The sequence below is a fragment of the Liolophura sinensis genome, chromosome 2 (genome assembly GCF_032854445.1).
Source record: "Liolophura sinensis isolate JHLJ2023 chromosome 2, CUHK_Ljap_v2, whole genome shotgun sequence".
Lineage (NCBI taxonomy): Eukaryota > Metazoa > Mollusca > Polyplacophora > Chitonida > Chitonidae > Liolophura > Liolophura sinensis.
Genome location: NC_088296.1, coordinates 24,550,847 through 24,572,436, shown reverse-complemented (window position 1 = coordinate 24,572,436; position 21,590 = coordinate 24,550,847). Strand labels below are relative to the sequence as shown.

The window sequence follows — 21,590 nt, the reverse complement described above, 5'->3', positions numbered from 1 at the left end:
AGTAGAGACTCCATGTAGGCCTATGTAGGTCTACATATTAATAATTGTTGATCTACATTTATCTCCTCACTTGATATACGTTTGATTTTTTTAAATTTTGAAATATTTAACTCTTTTTAAAAATCTACTGCAGAAAATTTAAGCTAATACTTCTTTATTACTAATAATTGTGATAAATAAAATAGCCTTTGGGGGTATTGTGGCAAAGAAAGTAAGTTGTGTGTGGCGAGTTACCTCCCTTACTACACAGACCGCTTTGGCAGGGTCTTGCGCCACGAATGCCAGCAGGCTTACTACAGCTTCATAGTGACTTTTCTGTTCAAATGTGCCATGACTGACAACTAAAACCCAGTGTCGGATTGAGGAAGGTATTGTTCTTGTTGTAGGTGATAAGTTTCAAACAAATTAGAGCACTAAAAATCTGTATTTTAACCCAGTACTTGGCCTATGTCGTACCCGTCATTTAGTGATGGATCCAGTTCTTGGCGAAGCTCAACTCTTTCGAACCGTCTGAAAATGACAGAAATTTTTGTATAAATTACATTCTTGTCACAGCAATATGTGTGATTTTATTCCAAGAGAGTGTGTTCAGAAAGTAAAACCACGATATGTGTACAGGTATTTACAGCTCTGTCTTACAGCGTGTGTTTATGGTTTGCTGTTGTTTATGATACTTCTGTTGTGTTTTTGCAGAGCCCACGCTGAGATTCACAGAGACAGACGACAGGAAGCTGAGAATCACTGACAGCGGCTGTGTGGTAAAGGGTGAGGGCTTGTTCGGGAGGTGGATGAGAGCTGTGACAGGCGGGCGTTACCAGACGGGCAGGTACTACTGGGAGGTACACATCACCTGTTCACATGACTGTTACTGTGATGTAGGAGTCACACAGGAGAGCTGTGGTGTGAGGGGGAGGACAAACCCTGGCCGTAACTCCTGGTACATTGGGATGGAGTACCGTGGTGATGAGGTCAGGTGTTATCGTCACAGTGGTGGTGAGGTCAAACCTGGCTATCTACAGTACAGACGTTACACACGACCTCATCACCTGGGTGTGTACCTGGACTGTGATAACCAAACACTGACAGTCCTGGACTGTGACAACAACCAGGTAATGTACACTGTCAGTGATGTTATCGTCACAGAGCCTCTCGTGCCATCGGTTGAGTTTTGTGTCTTGTCTGGACCTGTGTCTGCTCGTCTGGTAACGGGTGACTCTGCAACTCTGCCTCCAGTTCTCTGTGATATGATAAACACTTCCTGACCATGGGGTAATTATTCATTACATCTTTTCCTTCCTATTATATTTTGTTGAAATAGACTTTGATTAGGTTTTTTTTTAAAACAAACTGACCAATTTGCGCATAGATGTTTTAGTTAATGTGAGCAGTGTGGCTAATTCAGTATGTATAGCTTCTTCTGCAAAGTGGTCAGTGATCTGTCACAAGCTTACAGCTTGGTGTAGTTATACACAGTCTGTCTGACTTGTCCTGAACATCATTGTCAGTTTTCTTGAAAATATATTTATATAATGACTGGGTAGTTTTTTTTTTTGTAATGGTGACTTGTAAATCAGCATAATCAGGAGTGTCCCTGAGCAAAACAGGTCACAATGCATATAGTCAACATTGTACATGTAGTAATTCTTGTTGTATTATGTAACTTTAGTCCCGAAGAAAAAGAGATATATCCCTTACTGTTTTAGGTTAGATGCGAGCATTAATTTTCCGCAATAATTCTGTAGCAAATCTTCAACTTCTGCAATATGTATATATATATATATATATATATATATACCCTAAACTTTCGGTGGTGCCATACCTCCACATGTAGCTTGCACTTTTGTCGACAACACTCTCAGCTACCATATTTTTTAGCTGTGGTAGTGAAGTCATAACATTTGTTACCTTAGTAACCTCTGAGATGTGGGTAATGGTTGTAATGGTTGGGGATAACCCAGGGCCTTATCTGTCCTCAGAAAGGCAGTGGGTGGAATCACCGGTGAAGGGCACCTCATTGTTGAATATTTTGATATATCTGCCATCCCGGATGACACAGGAGAGCTGTGGTGTGAGTGAGGACACAGACCCTGGCCGTAACTCCTGGTACATTAGGATGGAGTACCGTGGTGATAAGGTCAAGTGTTATAGTCTCCGTGCTGGTGAGATCAAACCTGGCTATCAACAGTACAGACGTTACACACGACCTCATCACCTGGGTGTGTACCTGGACTGTGATAACCAAACACTGACAGTCCTGGACTGTGATGACCACACACTGACAGTCCTGGACTGTGACAACAACCAGGTAATGTGCACTGTCAGTGATGTTATCGTCACAGAGCCTCTCGTGCCATGGGTTGAGTTTGGTGTCGTGTCTGGATCTGGACCTGTGTCTGCTCGTCTGGTAACGGGTGACTCTGCAACTCTGCCGCCTGTTCTCTGTGATATGATAAGCACTTCCTGACCATTGGGTAATTATTCATTACATCTTTTCCATCATATTATAATTTGTTTCAAATAGAGTGGTTAATTATGTCTCTTGGAACAAATTTTTGCGTATAAATTTTAGTTAATGTCAGCAGTGTGGATAATTCAGTAATTTGTCACAAGCTTACAGTTTGGTGTAGTTGTACACAGTCTGTCTGACTTGTCCTGAACATCAGTGTCAGGTTTTTTCCAGACAAAATACATGTAGATAATGGCTGGGTAGTTTTAGTAATGGAGATTTGTGAGAAAGTGGCTGAGGGTATAAAGGATTATTTTTCTTACCATGATCGGGCCGGTATGTCATAACTCAGGGGTGGTTTCAGATTAAATCGTCAAAAAAGATCAGATCAGATTGATGTTGTTGTTGCAGCATGTTACACAAGACAATTCTATTTTGAATGATACTAGCGATGTTTTTTGAGAGAAATAAACCATAATTTGTAATGGGTTTGAGAGTGATTAACTGGTTGAAAGGTATTACATAACTAGCGACAACAAAGAAAAAGATCACATGGATGAGTACAGGTAGAGCTTTTGGCACCTGACCTCAAATGCAGATTGGGCTAGAACAGGTTGGTTGGATAAGCTACATGTAGTCATCTAGGTTGTGTTATGTAACTTGGATGTAAGTTTTGGATAAAAATGAGAGAAAAACATAACCTGTGGGCCGTTTTTAAATTAATACTGTCTCTTTTGAGTGCAATCCAACCAGCCCTCCAATAAAGGTCCCCACTTGAAAGGGTGTTTTTCTTAGAAGTTTCATTACCCAGAATGTACAAGAATTCCCTGTGGACCGACCCTATTTTGTCTCCATGATGAGGTTAATCCCATGCTGAACAAGGACTGTTTTTAGGATGCTGTTGTCAGCTGTAAGTTTCTTGTTTTCTATATATTTCTCTATTTTTCAACTTAGTTTATTCAAACATTGGCATTCTTAACACTTTGTCGTGATCTGTGCATAGTTTGTGTATCTCACAAGTTAACAAGAGCAAACATTTTAAGCTGTTTATCAGATTTTTATCTTCAGTCTAAACACAGTGACATTTTAGTGGACTATTTGTGTTTATTGAATACATCTACCACATTACTTTGTAAACATCTGACATGTTTTCTATAATAAACACTTATGTCTTAGTCACTAAACAGTTTTTTATGAATAAATACCAGTTGGCATTAATCCATACTGTAATAAAAATGTGTTTAAAAACAGTTATTTTTAATTTGTACTGTAAATCATTAACCTTTTTAGCCACTAAAAGTGTTTACTGGAATCTTTGCATATATTTAATATGAAATCATGCTAAAATGATTTGTTTGTGTCAGTGAAGATGAAAGCTTCATAAAACTGTGCCAATTATTTATCTACACTGTGTAGTTCTCTAACAATATTTCCAATTATCGGTTAAAGAGGTGGCCGAAGAGGTTGAAGAGTTTATAGTAAGCTATATGAGGAAGGTTGAAAAAATTAGGGTAAGCGATATGAGGAAGGTTGAACAATTAGGATAAGAAATTTAAGGAAGGATACCACAGATATATATTATGGATATAACCTTTTTTCCTTTAAATGACTTTTACTTGTAAGTGCTGTGATATGACAAGTGACATGTATTATTTTATTCACCGTGGTGTAAGCATTACTCCCACATTGTGATATTTTCTAATAAATAGTTTCTAAATACGTGTATATACATTGATTATGTTGCGGTTTATTCAGAATTTAGTTTGTCTTTTTTTTTCTTGCTTGCATATGCTTAGCTTGATGAAGTGATTAAAGTATCATTGTTACATCGCTTTTCATTTGTTTTTTAAATTGAAACCCTGTCCACACTTTTTCTTTATAAAAGTAATCAATTTCTCTTCTACATGTATTAACGTTGACTCTCTTTTATTGCATGCATGTATGAATAACTACAACATGAGCTGCCTCCTTGTTATGTTTAATTAACTTCACCCAGAGCTGCAGACCTACACATGCTTAATCCTCTCTTTATGTTTAACCTTCAAGACCAGCTTTGGTCTCCAACTTGATGTGCAGCTCAAATCATGTATCCGAAGGGCTTCTGTTGTCATCTGTGAGTTTGTCTGGGTGTTTTTGAATTCCCATACATGTATTTTCAGTAAAACATAACAGTGTGTCTATGTAAAATCAGCTGGCAAATCATCTTTGATTTCTGTGATCTCTGAACTTTGCAAATATGAAAGTCTGGCTTGTAGCTGATTTACTTTAGGAAGTGGCTTCATCCCCAGTACTGTTTCTATGACAACCTGTGGTCAAGATCATGACGTCATGGCACTATTTCATCAGCTTGCTGTTATTTTGACGTCAGTTGTTGTTGTATTTATGTATGATTCGGTAATAATTTGCCATTCTCTGCCTTTTGTGTTCCAACTTCTGAAACATATGCTTTAAAAAACTAAGTGATTGTGTAATGTGTAGTCGTTTGGTTGAATTACAGTGTCAATAAAATGTAGTAATACAAACGAAAATCATGCACAGTATGTCGCATTTTTACACAGAGTTATACCTATAACAATTTCACAATGAACATTTTCAAATTACCTGATAGGTCTCTTCTCAGTAGTGCTGGTTTCCTCTCTGTCTGTTAACTTGTCGGTAGATTATTTGATGTGTATCTTTTCAGGTGTGATGGGTTTCCTCTCTGTGATACCTTGTCCGTGTGTTACGTAATGTGTATCTTTTCAGGTGTGATGGGTTTTTTGTCTGTCTGATACCTTATGCGAATATTACCTGATGTGTAGTGGGTTTCCTGTCTCTGTGACACTTGGTCCACACATGACCTGATGTGTATCTTCTCAGGGGACCTGGTTTTCCCCTGTTCCAAATACCGGGTTCACACACTACATGGTGTGTAACTGCTCGGGAGGGCTGATTTTGCCCTCTCTCTAATACCGGGCCCACACTCTACATGGTGTGTTACTGTAACTTCTTGAGGGCTGGTTTTCCCCTCTGTAATACAGGGTCCACACATTACATGATGTGTAACTTCTCACGAAGGATGGTTTTCCTCTCTCTATTAGCTTTACGCATATTGAAGGCTGAGTTTTATATATATATATATATATATATATATATATATATATATATATATATATATATATGAATTTCTTACGCAATTTAAAATTGCAGTAATTCACAGTTCGTCAATATCGATTTATTTATTTATTTGATTGATGTTTTACGCCGTACTCAAGAATATTTCAGTTATAAGATGGCGGCCAGCATTATGGTGGGAGGAAATCGGGCAGAGCCCGGGGGAAATCCACGACCATTCGCAGATTGCTGCAGGACCTTCCCAGGACATAAGTGTTTTTGGCTGAAAAATGCGTTACGGTTTGGCCAAGAGTAATAATTACCCTAACAAATGGGGTTTGTGTCTGTTACATTCCATGACACCTGATGGGGCACCATATTAAATCATACTACATTGATGCCTTTTCAAATGTTTCGTGGTATTTGCACAATGTACAAGCCATTTTTAAAACCTTCAGTAATCTCTAAGGAATGGATACACATCAAAACAGGTTAGATTACCACCTAAAGGATTTAGGAAACGTTTCGTTATTATTTCTTAATGTACGTAGTATATGACGCGGCATTGTAGATAAATCTACAGAAAGTTATACAGCTCTCTTCTTGGGACCTAAAAATGACAACAGTTTTCGTAACGACCCAGCGGTCTGCCTGCTGTTTTGTCGTCAACGGTGATATCTGTCAAAACAACTTCGTTCATTTCCGAATATTTCCGATCACTGGGGCCGAATAGAAAGGTTATTATAACACATGTAATAGGCCACTAAAATTATTTTTCTCTCATTTTTGGCATACCTGACTTCATGTGCCTTAAAAACTATACATTTACCCTGATATAGCACCACTCCATGCATCCTAAGTAGGCCTAGGTGTCATCTGCTGGACGAAATATTACCCTGTTTCAGGATCGCAACTTAGGGAGACATGCTACAACACGGGAGAGTGCCCTGCCCGTTCAGTGTGCAAGGCCCACTCGTGTGAAATGTTCATATGTCAGTGTGAAGTCGGCTACTTTCAGTTCAATTCACACACCAGTGTGTGCAGCAAAGGTGAGTGTGGAGAGCACAAGGTGATAGTTTCTACATGATATTACAGCTGACATCCAGGCCCTTATCAATTTATCCCAGTTAGGGTTTTATTCGGACTAGTCATGTATGCGCATGTGTTTAAGAAGCAGCGTAGAAGCCAGCCTTGCACCATAACTTAGGCAGAATTTTGTAATAGACTGCAGCAATGTAAGTTGCAATTTATTGAACAAATTCTCGAAATATTGTTTTTAAAGAAAAAAAATTGGTTTCACTATATCCTGGTGAGTTACATGCAGACCGACGTCACGTTGGCCGACGTCACGTTGAGATATATACATCTTATTTTCTTGGCCCTGTTCTAATTGCTCGTCATCTCGCAGCGTCACGGGTGGGAGAGGGTGGGGGGTATATTTTGCAACCTGGTCGACTCTGGTTGGATCCTACAATGTTGAAATCATAGCACTTTTTTTTTTAATTGACTAGTGTTGAACGCCGTGTTCAGCAAGTTTCTGGTAGAATTATTGATATGCGTTCATTAATTCACTTTGAAGGCCCAGTAACTGAGGCAAGGAAACAGGTCGCTAGGCGCATTCTTGATGTGCCTTACATTTTACTGAACTGTACACTTTATTTGTGGGCTTCTGTCTGGCTTTAACCAAAGTTTAACTCTCATCCACTTCATCATATGTCTAAAAAATTGCACATCTCCACAAACAGAAGACAAACCGACAAATCAAGGTAAAGCAAATTATCATGTAATGGTTATCATATAATTTACTTGTAACAGTCTTGTTTCCTAACCCAATAAAGCCTTACTGTGCTATAAATCATATATACCGTGCATCTGAGCCAACAGCGCTACATAGTGACGACGACATGTTACAAAGTGGTTTTGTTTAACTGGTGTTTTACACTAAAGAAAAAAAAACATTTCACTTACATGAATTGGGATCTCTACGGGAGCTGATTTTTTTTATAAATCTGTGAACACTAGAACAAATTGTCGTTTATAATTACAGAGACAAAAACTGTACACCAATGGAACTTCAATGTACTCTCAATAAGTGTAAAGAAATAATGTACTCTCAACAAAAACGCAATTTTTACTCTCAACGCAATTTTTATATTGTTTTCTCTCATTATTAAATAACGCCTTAACTCAACAATGTGGGTAAGTATTAATTTCAAATTCAGCCACTTGATTTGAGGAAAAGAAATAAATCAGTATACAAATAAATCACTGGGGGGGGGGGGGGGGGGGAGCGCATGTTTCATAAAAGGTCATTTTAACAAAGCATTTTTGGTTTGTGCACTTATATTTTTGTTGAGTGGGGATTTATCAGCCTGCGTTGAATTAAGGTATCAACAAACAATTCTTTTTATCTGTATTTTATTTCAGTTTCATTGGTAGGTGAAAAGTGCTCAGCCAATGAAACCTGTCTGCCAATCAACACAGTGTGTAATTCCACATCCGGTGTCTGCGAATGCAAAACTGGCTTTACCCCGAGCGGAGACGGATTTAAATGTAAAGACGACTCGATCGGCAAACAACCGGACCTTAGTGACAGCTGCACTTCTGGTCTTCAGTGTGACTTCTTCTCGGTGTGTCGAAATGGCACGTGTCAATGTAGAAGCGGATTTACCATGTGGACGCTGGAAGAAAAATGGTTGCTCTACCCACGCCCAAACTTTTTGTCTTGCAAGACCCCGGATCTGGCACTGGGTGGGATTATTATCTCTCCATTGTTTCGGTATATTTTACTAATCAAGTAATCAGGTACCAACTGCTGTCCTATGAAAATAATACATCGAGTTTTACCTTAGTTATTGTAACTCGTTGTGAATATACTTCTTTTCACTATATCAGCTCTTATTTTACTTACTATTTGTTGAAATCTTAGTGCTCGTGGGGCCTGTAAGATGCCACCTTTAAAACATTTATATGAACAGTTAGAATAAAGCCCTAACTGAGGTAAATTGACAACGTCCCAGAATTCACTGTTTATGCGCGTGAGCATTTGCAAGGTATCACACTGTCGTTGCTACTTGGGTGACTATGTAGTCTACGTTCACTGAAGATCAGTTGTCTATAGGTTTATACTTATAGTGTACTTATGTATGTTTTATTTTTATTTGATTGTTTGTGTTCAACGTGGTTTTGGGAATAAGTCTTGCGTTTATTGACCCGGAACATTCATTTTAAATGAATTTTTACGAATGTTTTGACACATTGATTCACTTTGGAAAGCTTCTCGGCAACTTGCCAAATGCACTCTCATTACTTCTACCTCAGGACTTGGCCGCCATCATATCATTCAGTGAACATTTATTCAGTGCAGTTGAACAAAACCAACGTCAGTTAGAAAAATGACGAATATGATATAATAAATGACTTACAGCATAGAGAGTAAAACTAGGGAAGCCATGGCAGTGTGATAATTGGCAAATGGTCACATGTAACCGGTGAAATTCGGCCACCTATCAATTTCCCGCAGTTGAGGTTAATTATAACTGTCTACGTAGATGCATAAGTAGTAGTTAGATTACACGCCAATCCCACCCCCCACCCCTCGTCTCCTCGACCCCCTACACCATGGCTTATGCAGAATTAGGTAAATAGAATGCAGTGAAATTATCATACAATCACCTTCTGATTTATTAAGTTACAGGATTTAATAATTTTATTACAGATAATATGAATTATTTTGCAGATATGTGTAATGGTGTTAAAGTATCCAGCCCCCAGACGCCTCATCATCAAACTCCGACAGAGCTTCACCCAACCAGTATGTTGACTGTACAGGGTTAACTGAGATTAACTGACTGAGTCCTGATCAGTCAGTACGATATTGTATGGCTTGTTCCTGGTTGGGTTAACACTAGCCCTAGATTGCTCAACACCTTCACTAACATTACGGAGTAAACCTATAGAATGTTCTATTTGATTAGTCTGCAGTAGCACGAGATTTCTGCCAACTCACACCTCGGACACTTTTCTCGCGCCTCCTGTAAAAATACAGCCAACACAAATACACGTGCTTCAATCGCAGCAGCATTGGTGACAATAGGAGATTAACCACGCCCATGTCACCGTTTGCTCCGTCTGACGTTTGTCTCCCACTTGTCTTCCGTCAGCATGATGTGTACACTGGTACGACACGCGTGGGAAAGATCGTTAACAACTTCCCAACAGTTTGTGGTTTCCTCCACGCATTAAACAATCACAATCGTACATGTGATCATTTTTCTTAAAGTGAGCAAAAAGTCTGCGACTATGTATATATAGAAAGAAGTATAGAGCACGCAGTTATCACAGAAAATATGCAAAAAGTTCTATAAAGATTTGAGAGCCGAGAAGATGAAGTTCAGTAAAATGGCGTCACTAAGTGAGTGACTAGGTACTGAGAATTATTTGCTAATTATTTTCTTGATAAGCGGTGTAGAATTTTTGAAATGTTTTAAGAACACTGCAGAAAAGAACACTTAAAAAAGACAAGAAAGAATGAGCGCGCGATTACGTAAGACATGATAGAGGATGTGACAATAACAATAATCGCATGCATCTTGCCTTGAACCCTCTAATAGCCTTCCACTTTATTCTGTTAAACCTACAGCGTATGATACAGGTATGATGTAATTATGACGTAAAATATGCTTTTGTTGTTTTAGCGATGCCAACCGATTTCAACGTGACGGAATCCCCAAATGCGACAAAACCGGGTACAGTGGAAACGCAGGCGCCCTCCGCAGTACCTGTTTTTATTCCAAAAACACCTACATTCCACGCTCAGCCTTGACTCTTTGAAAAGTGTCCATTCCTGTCTAACGTGACCTTGAAATGACGTTGTGATTTTAGACACGCAGAGAGTTCCACGCACAAATTATTAACTGCAGTTTTCTGTGAATAATTTCCTTACTGTGCGTTTTACAAACGCGTATATGAACAAGATGGGAAATGTGTATGTACTAGAGCAGATGTACCAAGAAGATAACTTGTTGTGTGGGAATATTTAAAGGGAGGAGTTACGTCCCTTTCCTGCTTGAAAATGTAAAAATGATCGTCTTTTATCAACAGAACAAGAAATCCACCCTTTGCCTGTCCGTCATTATGGTGGAAGTGATTGAATTGTCATACATAGCATTGCCTCAGTGAAACAGTACTATCAAAAAAAAGACAAAAATTTCTGACACGACGTAAACATGCAGACAGACTGTTTATTATTCAGTCGATTAATTCATCATTTCTGTAAATCAGCAAAAATAATCTTTCAAACACTCAAATCTACTTGAATTCTTGTTTATTCATGCGATGATTTGCACCTTAATTTATGTACAGTATTTTAATTTATATAGTATAGAAAATAGTACAGCAAGAAGGGAGTTATTTTAGAAGGTCATTCACTCCTAGCTTTGTATTTTGATTCAGTTTTGTTGGATCGCCGACGAGTGTACACTGAAGTATGAAGTCCTGCTCTGATTGACATTACGGGTTTTGTGGAGCAAATGTTGTTCCGTTACAACTGTCTGTAACACAGAGTAAATATGTGTAATTAGTGCAAAGGTAAAACAGCATGATTTCCTCAACACGTAGGAGTAATTTTTAGGATTCGATAACGGTTTTTACCGTTACTTTCACTGCGCTCCCTTCGAGTCCATAGGGCGTCAACGGCGCTCGTGCGGCCGTTAGCGCAGTGCCGGGTTCCTTGGAGACCGCTTCACTTCCATCCCTATGTAGTGCATATACATTTTACACCATACAGGTGAGAGAGTACGTCAGGAACTTGCCAAAGACAAGTGCTTTACCGATGGCACTCGGATTTCCCCCAACAAAAACACTCTCTGTTATCGTCTAAGTCTAGGCTCTAGATGACTTAGAATGCAAAAACATTCGAAGCGTGATGGCTGGTATCTGTAAAAAGGTACACAACATAGTTTGCCTAAAGTCGCGTTTCCCTAAGGGTAACCGACGTCACATGAATGAACTATTGTTAAGTGCGACGGTAAACTCAGCCACACATATACATACATTCATTCCACGACTTGATATTAACTTTCGCATTGTATGATCACGGATTTATTCTATGTTGGCTGACAGCGTTCATTCTTGACCGTGACCTTAGCGACACCGCGGAGAGCGCGGTTTTAAGAAAACCACCTCCTTCTCAGGGTGACGGGCGCAAACCCGCGTATTCCGCGTCTTTGGCGCGGGCCTCTGAGGGGTCACTAAGATAGCAGTAAAAAACGCCACGATATTATGGTGTTCTGTTCCGAAAAGACTTTTGCATAATAATGATTTCATCTGTTTGTGTACTTACTCAGAGTATTATTAGTGTTTTCACACTGACTGAACCTTGACGCCGGAATTCCGAACCACTTCTCTTCTTTGCCCCAAGGGGCGTGCCATTTGACGCATGCGCATTTGCCGGATTGACAGTCCGCTGCTATCCTACACTTATCTCCCGTGGTACAACTGTCGCCGAGTGCTTTGTAACCGGTCCCAATGCACCAAAAATTGTCTGATGTGGCTCTGGAATTTGCATCGCACTCGCACACGTTCTTCGAGTTACACACGGAGTGCCTTGGCAGACAGTCTCTGGTTTTGTTGCAAGGTTCTCCGATGATACTGGCTAAAGACAAGCTGATAGTAATAATCGTTACAGTGCCGACAAAGATTAAAATACCACCGGTATTCTTTTCTTGCTGAACAGAAGTTTTTTTTGTTTTCCATAAAATGGTCCGTACAGTAAAACGTGAATAGAAAGATGTATCCGAACTGTGTAGCCTGTAGGAAATATTTTCCTGCCCGTTAAAAAATATAGTCTATGTATAAGATTTCTGAAAAGAACAGAATATTAATCGTTGCTACACCCAATACCACTAACTTTGTCAGATCAGTATTATGTCCAAAATGGCAAAATGTATGATATATTTATTGAACCACTTAGTGTTAGTTGATCTGTGAAAGGAGAAAACCACAGTCCCGCGAGTAAACAAACAACATTTACCTGACAAACTTCCAGACTCAAAGCAGCTGTCCATAAGCTGAATCCCTGCCGCAAAACGTCTTTGGTCAAACTTCGATTGATTTCTTCAATAAAATACACTACAACAAAAAAAAAAAAAAAAAAAAAAAAAAAAAAAAAAAACATTCTCACAAATGTTCAGCTGAGCATTGGTTATGTATCCTACATCACACTGACAAACCATCCCGTCACATCGATGTGGTGGACATACAGATCGAAGATCAGCGCATTTTGTAACATTTGTACATTTTTGACCAAGCAGTACGGGAGGTACTGTTGTCGTTGTTGTTCCACCGGCTGTAGTGTTGGGGTGAACTGTGGAAGCCGATAACAACGTAGACTGTGTTGACGTGGTGGATGACGCTGATTTGCTTGTCGAAATCGAGGGTGGATTAAATGTTGTACTACTGCAAACTACTAGTCGGGATATTTTCAAAATTCAAAAATCAGTACAATTTAAAATATTAGATCAGATCTATAATGTGGAAGACTCAAACCTCTCACCATTTTGATAAAACAATAAATTTAAAAACAAATAACAATCTAATGGGACACCCCTCGGACGTGCTACACAGAAGGTTCTAATCGCAGTAAAACACACTGTTTCCCTCTGTGACGTTGCAGTGCTCGTGCACTTCATATGCCAATTATTGGACAGTAATAGAAGAAAGAACACAAAAGTTTTGGGTCGTTTTGTTACAAGCGTGAGGGAGTTTTACGAGTTCCCAATTTAATGTTCTTAAAATAGAATCACATGACCAAATCCTGTCAAGGAATAACGTGTGTCAATCTGCCATTTCTTAGAGCGGATTTTAATTTCACCATTTCTCATTCAACAGAATTTGCTTGAGATTCGATGATATTGTGCAATATACTACCATCATTAGGGAGATTGGTAATATCAACGTAGATGAAGATTTACTCGCACATTGGGGTAAAATCTTCCCTGGACACTTATGGCTTATTAGATCAAAATGTCGCTGCCGCAATAGACAAATCAACCGTTGGCAGATAGGGAGGCGAGTTCAATTCCCATCCTCCCTTATTTGTTTCGATGCTTTTGAAGTTCCTGAAGACAGGACGCGACAACTACAGCCACCATTATATATACAACTTCCGAGAAAAAAATAACATTCATTAATCTACCGACTAATAGTCCCGGCGACGTGTCGCCAAATAGGAATCAAACAGAAATCAAACCGATTTACTATTGAAACCCAATGCCCCTGGGTGGCGTGTCACCAGCGTATTGCTTCAGTGTGCATTGATTTTAATGTTTTAAGATTGGATATCTCGCTACGCAGAGTTTAAACCCTTCAACAGAGAGAACAGTAATATTTTTTACAATATGTTTCAGAAGCATTTATAATCAATCATTTAATTCAACCCCTATAACCGAAGAGTTCTCAAAGTGAAAATGTTTCCTGGTGCAATGTTTCCTTAACGTATGACGTTGAGGATGGCAATTATGCTGTAATTACCTCAAAATGTTGCTCGAACGATCTGCGTCATTTGTGGTTATACCTCAGGAGTGGGTGACTGCATGTGTTCGTATGTGTAACATCACACCATGTAGATATGAGAGGACATTTTTGGTTGCGATACTTATTATCCTTCAGTTTTAATATTCCACATTTTTTGTTACACTTCAGGAAAGACTCCCTGTATCATTTTACCTTACCCATAATGTAGTGGTTTCAACACTTTTGTAGCTGTTAGAGCAGGGATGTTTTTCAGATAACTGCCTAAATATAGTTGAGTTCTAACCAGTTCGCAAACCTTACAACCAACGTGTATGCACCTGTGAAACACGTTATTGTGTATTGTTATTGTATTTCACGAAATAAACAGACAAACAAGCCATTCTCACAAAAAGGATGAAGACGAAAACTATATTGAGAGACACCTCGTTTAGGTCTGAGTCATTTTACTCCCAAAATTACTTACACGTTGGAAGATTTGTCTAAATCGTGTATTATGCTCACCTTTGTCACATTGCATTGTTTGAGCGTTCGGCCTGTATCCCATGTTACACTGACAAGTGGATACCAAACAGTGATCAGGCTTGCACACTGTGTTTGGAACTGCACATTCGCTGTCATCCTGACACTTCTCATCCAGGGAGGTGCCTAAAATGAATAAATCACGAATGTTACACACTTGGACAAACTTTGATAGGATCAGCTCTTTTCATGTTGGAGGTGAATTATCGAAATTTTTCAGTCAGATATGATCACGTGCAGATATAAACGTGTTATGCAATAGACAATATTGTAATTAGTCATGGCAATATTATTCGTATATTATAATAGGACTTTGTACGACTGTTAATGCATGTAATTATGCACAAATTTAATTTCCTCCAAAACATTCACAGCATTTTATTCACACATTTAAATAACAAATAGCTTGTGTTGATATAAATAAAAAAAAACGTAATCTTTGTCATGGACATACTCCTTACAGAACAGAGTCGCTCTTTAGTGTTAGCGGTGATAAAAGAGGGGCATAGGGAGTGCGTTTTGTGTGTTTTCAACTACCTTTTGCTTCCCTCATTCCATACACCCACCCTTTTATGCCATTGCAGACACAGTGCTCTATTAAACTTTGGTTGTTGTGTGTGCAGAGATTAAGGAACAATTCAAACAGTTAACGTTAACACATGTTCACCTGCATTTCATTGTAGCGTAGGAACAATCAACAATAAAAATCATACCAAAAGTTTAATCTCCGGGCCAGTTTTTATCAGTAGACCTGTTTTTTCCTGAATGAAGCACTCCTCTGTTGATTTATATGTCCTCACCTATCAAGAACTTGACAGGCTAACCCATTAATTGGCCAGGCAGTTAAACGTATAGGTTAGCACATGATTACCGAGGGCTACACAGCATTGCATCGAAGCGTAGCACATGACTAATGAGGACTACACAACATTGCATCCAAGGGTAGCACATGATTGATGAGGACAACACAACATTGCATCCAGGGGTAGCACATGATTGATGAGGACAACACAACATTGCATCGAGGCGTAGCAAAGGATTTATAAGGACAACACACCATTGAGGGTGCATTGAGGGGAAACCGATGATTGACGAGGACTACAAAACATTGCATTGAGGTGAAACGCAGATACAATGTTGTATTGTCAAGGCCTATCAAAATCAATCAGTCCTAGACTTCACAGAACTTTCGAAGAGCATGGGTACTATTTAAAAATCCTGTTCATAAAAGTTCACTTGAGCAAGTAACCCACAACTGATGTGTTACCCAGGTTTCTGTAACAATAATCAGATTAACAGATAAATTAACGGATTAACTCAACAACTAAGTCCATAAATCATTAACTATTTAAAAATAATTTAAATAGTAAACGCATGACCTACCTTGAATACAAAGTGTTCCGGAGACTAGGAAGAGGATCACAAGTAACCAAGGTTTCATTCTGACCTGTCCTTGAAACAAAAAACTATTTGCTAAAATTTATAATAATTTATTCATCATGTTAATGACGTTCAAAGTGACACGGTAAATGTGTTTAGCAACAATGTACCTATATAGTAAACCCATAAAACAGCGCGATTGCTAAACATGTTCCCGAATAACATCATAAAGAAGCCAGTAAATGTAAATGTATGTGAAGGAAGACATATTTTTCTCCAAAGCAGCCTGGACAAAGACAATTTTCCTTTGAAGACACGTATGGGCGCATAAAACGTTGACATGGGTGAAAGTGCAATAAAATCTCTGCATTTATTGGGAGTTCTTTTTCAATAAGATTTAATAATAGTATTTATTATGTTACTTACAGAATTTTATTCTTTACCGGTCGATCATGTTGAATGCTAAAATCTCTGATGGAATAGCCCGAGTATCAGTCTTTTATGTAAAATTTTCTTTACATAAAAGTGAAATGACAGACTGAAAACAGTAGACTGAAAGTGGTTTATTGAGCCCACACATATACTTTTGGGAGTTCAATTGATTTTAGAAAGGTGCTTTGAGAGGTGTGATAGACAACGGGGAAAATGTAAATTCTAGCACCAAAGGTAATATCTCATGACATTTATTTGCCTCCTAAATGTTCTTTTGTGGTTAAATTTTTAGGCCATTTAAGGTATTCTGCAATTTGAACAATGGCAATGGGCCAGACATGATACTGGTAACACCTGGGGCGATTTATTAGATAAGTAAAAGTAAAATTAAGACATGGAAGCCGTTCTACAGTGGTAGATTTATCACACATTTTGATAAAATGAAAAATTACTTTATAAGACGTTGCGCAAATTACAAAAAAAATATATCTTGGAGTCTCAGTTAATTATATAATAAGGTCAATTTAAAAGGGTGGTTTGTATTGTTTACGAAGCAAAGAAATTTTAGCAGCCTACATTTTGTTTATATTTCGTGTACGCTATTAGCTGAATATTCAGTTGAACTGTACATTTATCAACAGTTCATATGCTTAGCTGTGTAGTTCTTTTATTTACACCCGTTATTAAAATGAGTTAAGGTAGATTAGCTCAGGTATGTAAACGTTCGTGTCATTACCTTACCTGTAATCTACAAGTCCGAAAACTGCAATGTCAAAGCAAACCTTGCATCAGATTTTTTTGACTTTCCATCAAGAATACTCGTAATTGAAGTTACACTAAGATGAAGGACTAAATTATTGTGTAATACCCTTTGCAGAGTTTAAATGTCTACTTTGAAGTTAAGACAAAAAAAATATTCTGAAGTGTATGTATGACGAAATATTTGTTCAAACTTTTACAACCTGTTAAATTGCATTTAAAACTCTGGATACTTGAGTGACCTTTTCTGACCTTATTGTGACCGGTGACGTCACATAGGCTTTTTGCCGTTTGATAAAAGTACTCTGCTAAACTACTATATTAACTTTCACAGACATACTTGTATGGAGCCATAAAGGCTTTGACTGAATGGACCCTAAAGCTAAAAATTTTCTTAATGGATATATCATTCGTTGATGAATCCAGAACTATGCAAATGGAACAGTCAGGCATCATCATTGTTTTGATGATGACTCTAAATCCTTGATATCACAAGAAGATTAGATTCGAGGAACATCCTACAACGAACGGTGGACATCAGGCAACAGAATTTGAACATGGACAAATTACAAAAATGTAACATGACTGCTAGTTTAGTAATATTTTCACCATGACAAAGACTTGACTCTATCATCCAAAGGTACTTGTGATTAACCTGTACCTATCACTTGTAGATTTTCTAGGGATACACTAACTACCGCCAACCCCCTTGGCTCTTTAATTAAAGCCACCATGCAAATCTTATGACACTTCAAATGAAGGTGCAAGATGTTGATAAATGAGAGAGTGAATGTATCTCTGAAAGAATCAAAAGTCTTGCGATTTCCTTTGTTGTTTGGAGACATGGAAAGACTCCTACTGTGTGCCATTTGGAATTTGTCATGTGGATATTTAGACCGGAAGTCAACAGCTAATTGTTAGCACAACCACAATAGAATGCCCTAAAATTTTAGAAAACATAAATTTTATGTCTTGTGTCGCTTTATGGCTGCAAGGAAAACTGCTGATGCAGTCCTTCTCGCCCCCTGATGCTCACCCCTCTTCCAACCCAGATAGGGCTAAAATGTCAACAAATGTCTTTGCACTTAGATTTGAAAAGATTAGCTTGAAGTAGTTAAGGAAGTATTGCTAAAGGTAAGGGCTCTGTTCCTGAGTAAATTGTGGGGAGGGAGGGGGGCAATACATGAAATTTTGGACTTTGGCTCATGGACTGTGTATACCGGTGATAAATTTTATGACCTACAGCTAATTAATTGTGTATGCATGGTTTGTGAGGAATCGGTTCCTGCCGTAGGGTTGTATAGGTTTCTTTCCCTGCCCGGCTTCCTTTACGCCCACGACCATCCGCAGGTTGACCATCATGTACACTGTATTAAAGTGAACTATTCTGGAGTAAGCCTACATGTATGTAAAAGGATTTTTCTCGTATGTAATCATCAAATAGTGTTAGGTTGCTTCATAAATATCTCACTCCGGCTGTGCGTGAGAAACTTTGACAGCAACCTGCGGATGGTCGTGGGTTTCTGCCGGGTTTTCTCCCACTATAATATTGGCGCCGCCGTATAAGTGAAATATTCTTTAGTATGGCGTAAAACACCAATCAAATAGATAAATAAATAAAATGAATGTCTTCCATAAAATAAAAATTAAACCGCAGCATCAAAGAGGCTATACCAGAGATTTTTCGCTAAAACAAAAAAAATTCGATCAACGCAAATCCAGTCGAAGTTTTGCTGTTTTAAAACTATTTCTATATCACTATCATAAAATCTGTGAACAACACTGGCCAGTTTTGTTCTTTTCACTCTCTTCCTAACTGAAGATTTAACTGAAAGTAACGTTTAAGTGCGGAACAAATCAGGCCTGAATCACTGTACATCGCAACGTATGCTTTTTAAGCTGATGCCTTAAGCCAAAATAGTTTTCAAGTATACCTGGTGGCGGGCGGTGGTTTCTTCCACCCATAAAGCTTACCACTGCATATCAGTTAAATATTCTTGGGCATGACGCTAAACACTGATGCTATATGAAATAAATAAATAAATGATAAAATAAAAAAAAAGAAATTAATATATAAAAATGTAAATAGAAATTTTAAATTTCATGCACAGATATCTAAAACTTAGCTGATCAGAGGTTTGAAAATAAGCTCTGGGTACAAACGACTATAACTCCGTCTGGTTTACAAGCCACTGCAAGAAAAATAAAGTGCAAAGCAATTTATATCATGTCGATTTAATGTTTATCTTTGTAATTTGACAAGTTACATAGGATTGTTGGCACGACTGACATAGTTTGTACACACCATAGTGAGCATAAGTATCTACAAGTGCATACCAGCGTCCCTAAGAAGTGATTTTTTATATTTGCGTTGTGAGTTTTAACAGTGTTTGTTCCATTAATGTTTATGACGGAAGAGACATGTGTGCAGAGATAAGAATGGGACTTCTTTTCTTACCTTCGTTGTTCTTGTACAAATACACACAGGCTACAAACAGTACACTATCAACACAAACAAGGTCTAAAGTCTTATGTTTTCATGTTGCGTGGCTTAGCACCCAGCCCTGTGAATACAGAAAGATAAGAATATGACATAATACCCTTTATTATATCTGGTATAAGTTTCTCTGCCTTTCATTGGATGAAATCAAGTGATATAACGTCCAGCAGCCATTGAATTTACATCCAGTAACGTCGTCAACGTCGTCACGCAAAACCGTTTGCGACATTACTTGTTCCATCTTCCATCCTGTCAGTGGATGTAATCAAGTCACGTAACTTTCAGCAAGGATTGACTTTACATCCAGTGACGTCGTCAACGTCGTCACGCAAAACCGTTTGCGACATTACTGATTCTATCTCGCATCCTGTCAGGTGTGTAATATATTCAGGTATATGTACATTCTTCCCGGTGCTTAAAGCATGGCGGAAATCAGCGCGTTCTCAAATCTATACGATTAAAATGTGTTTTAAAACACAAAAGTTTTAAGTTACAGAATTCAACATTGTGATATTCCCGCTCCCCACGGAGGATGTGAAATGACAAATCATTATATATGTTCCAATCTTGAGTATGTGTAAAATTTTCAATAGTCTTTAAAAATACACATATACTCTATAGATTGAGGGACTGCTATCACGTGGAAACCCCCACTCCGTTATTCTTGCTTACAACTAGAGCAACGTAACTCTATTTGGGAGTGAGTTGGGTTTAACGTCATTGACTAGGAGTAACTCAGTTTATTGACTTTTGTTAAATGTCAGACTTGTACCTGTGCTACTTATAGTGTTGAAATAATTCAGAAGTTCGGAAAAGGTATGTTGCGATCCGCATTATAAATCTTAAGAACTTCTTTACATACTTTAAACATTAACATGTGCACAGATGACGCTGGCATACATGCAGTTTATGAAAAGTAAATACTTGGGTCATAACGTGTCATAATGCGACCTGCTTTATACAGATTTTTACAAACTTTAACACAAACAGTAACACGTGCACAACAAGTCTGATATATAGGAAAAGAGTTACTCCAAAATCATAAAAAATTCTACTGTGTTTTGCCCTGATTAATTTGTTAGCCAAAAAAAAAAATTAGGTATAACCTGTTTAAAATCGACACACCTTCCCGACTAACGTATAGGCCAAGCTCTGGTCGATCTGGTGTCAATAAACTGTTTGACGAGGTATTGTGTCATGTTCGGTGTCTTAGGTATTGCGTTCGAGCGAAGTAGCATGTAAAAGAATATTGGCCACTTGAACAAAACTTCGTAAATCACTCCTTTTTTCTTAAATAACGTACCTTTTGGAAGTAGAACCCAGATAACGTCTTTGACGATAAAAATATGGCTTACAAAGTTTTGTAACAGTGCATTTGTGACCGAAATACCATTGAATACCATAATGCGGGACAGGGGATGGCTCAGGCGTTCCCCCGGCGCTGTGCCCAGTTTTCTCTCACCATGATGTTGGCCACCGTCATATACGTGAAGTATCCGTGAGTACATCATAAAACATCGATCATATAGATAAATAAATATTGAGCGGGTAGACATCTCTGTGGCTTTTGTGTTAATGTGATTATATGTTAAATGTGATGTGAACACAATATTTTGGGTATTGTGGACTAGTGATGTGTAATGATTTGCAGTTATCAACATTGCACTTCCTTACTTAATTCTGTTTAAACCAAGGTGCCAATGGGCGTGTATTGTGTTACTTATTAGCCAGATACATACTTACTTAGAATAAAACCTGATGTAAACAGACAGTTAGCCGAATTTCACCGCTAATGCTTGTGGACATTTTCCCACTGTCATTTGTTTATTTTTTCATTGGTGTTTTATTTATTTATTTATTTGAGTAATGTTTTCGCTGAACTCAAGAATATTTCACTTATACAACGGGGGCCAGCATTATAGTGGG

The 21,590-nt window shown here is 38.2% G+C and overlaps 2 protein-coding genes and 2 long non-coding RNA genes across 5 annotated transcripts in view; 2 read left to right on the top strand and 2 right to left on the bottom strand.

The window, feature by feature from the left end:
• LOC135462708 (E3 ubiquitin-protein ligase Midline-1-like) overlaps nt 1-1,737 on the top strand; it is a 241,656-nt gene extending 239,919 nt beyond the window's left edge. Inside the window, exon 7 of the mRNA XM_064739933.1 lies at nt 694-1,737. Within this exon, the coding sequence (XP_064596003.1) occupies nt 694-1,262 (569 nt within the window). The 3' untranslated portion in view covers nt 1,263-1,737. The remainder of the gene's footprint in view (nt 1-693) is intronic.
• Nucleotides 1,738-5,740: 4,003 nt separating this feature from the next.
• On the top strand, nt 5,741-10,848 carry LOC135462784 (uncharacterized). Of its 2 annotated transcripts, XM_064740039.1 has the most exons (4): nt 5,741-6,588; nt 7,967-8,290; nt 9,279-9,353; nt 10,237-10,848. In XM_064740039.1, the coding sequence occupies exons 1-4, from the start codon at nt 6,522-6,524 to the stop codon at nt 10,362-10,364; spliced, it is 594 nt and encodes a 197-aa protein (XP_064596109.1). In that variant the 5' UTR covers nt 5,741-6,521; the 3' UTR covers nt 10,365-10,848. The 2 variants fall into 2 exon arrangements, 1 of the variants encoding a protein (XP_064596109.1); XR_010443491.1 differs by lacking the exon at nt 9,279-9,353.
• On the bottom strand, nt 10,763-12,648 carry LOC135462785 (uncharacterized). Its single transcript, XR_010443492.1, has 2 exons — nt 11,883-12,648; nt 10,763-11,091 (listed from the first exon to the last, which is right to left on the bottom strand). It is a non-coding gene; the product is annotated as an uncharacterized LOC135462785 (long non-coding RNA).
• A 73-nt stretch (nt 12,649-12,721) lies between these two features.
• Nucleotides 12,722-16,074, bottom strand: LOC135463150 (uncharacterized). Its single transcript, XR_010443526.1, has 3 exons — nt 15,977-16,074; nt 14,576-14,719; nt 12,722-13,007 (listed from the first exon to the last, which is right to left on the bottom strand). It is a non-coding gene; the product is annotated as an uncharacterized LOC135463150 (long non-coding RNA).
• Nucleotides 16,075-21,590: the final 5,516 nt, after the last annotated feature.

Bases quoted from the DNA above. Each gene is read 5' to 3' on its own strand.
- LOC135462784 (XM_064740039.1), top strand. From the start codon at position 6,522: ATGTTCATATGTCAGTGTGAAGTCGGCTACTTTCAGTTCAATTCACAC. The intron at 6,589-7,966 runs GTGAGTGTGGAG...ATTTTATTTCAG, and splicing joins CACCAGTGTGTGCAGCAAAG to TTTCATTGGTAGGTGAAAAG. The intron at 9,354-10,236 runs GTATGTTGACTG...TTGTTGTTTTAG, and splicing joins GACAGAGCTTCACCCAACCA to CGATGCCAACCGATTTCAAC.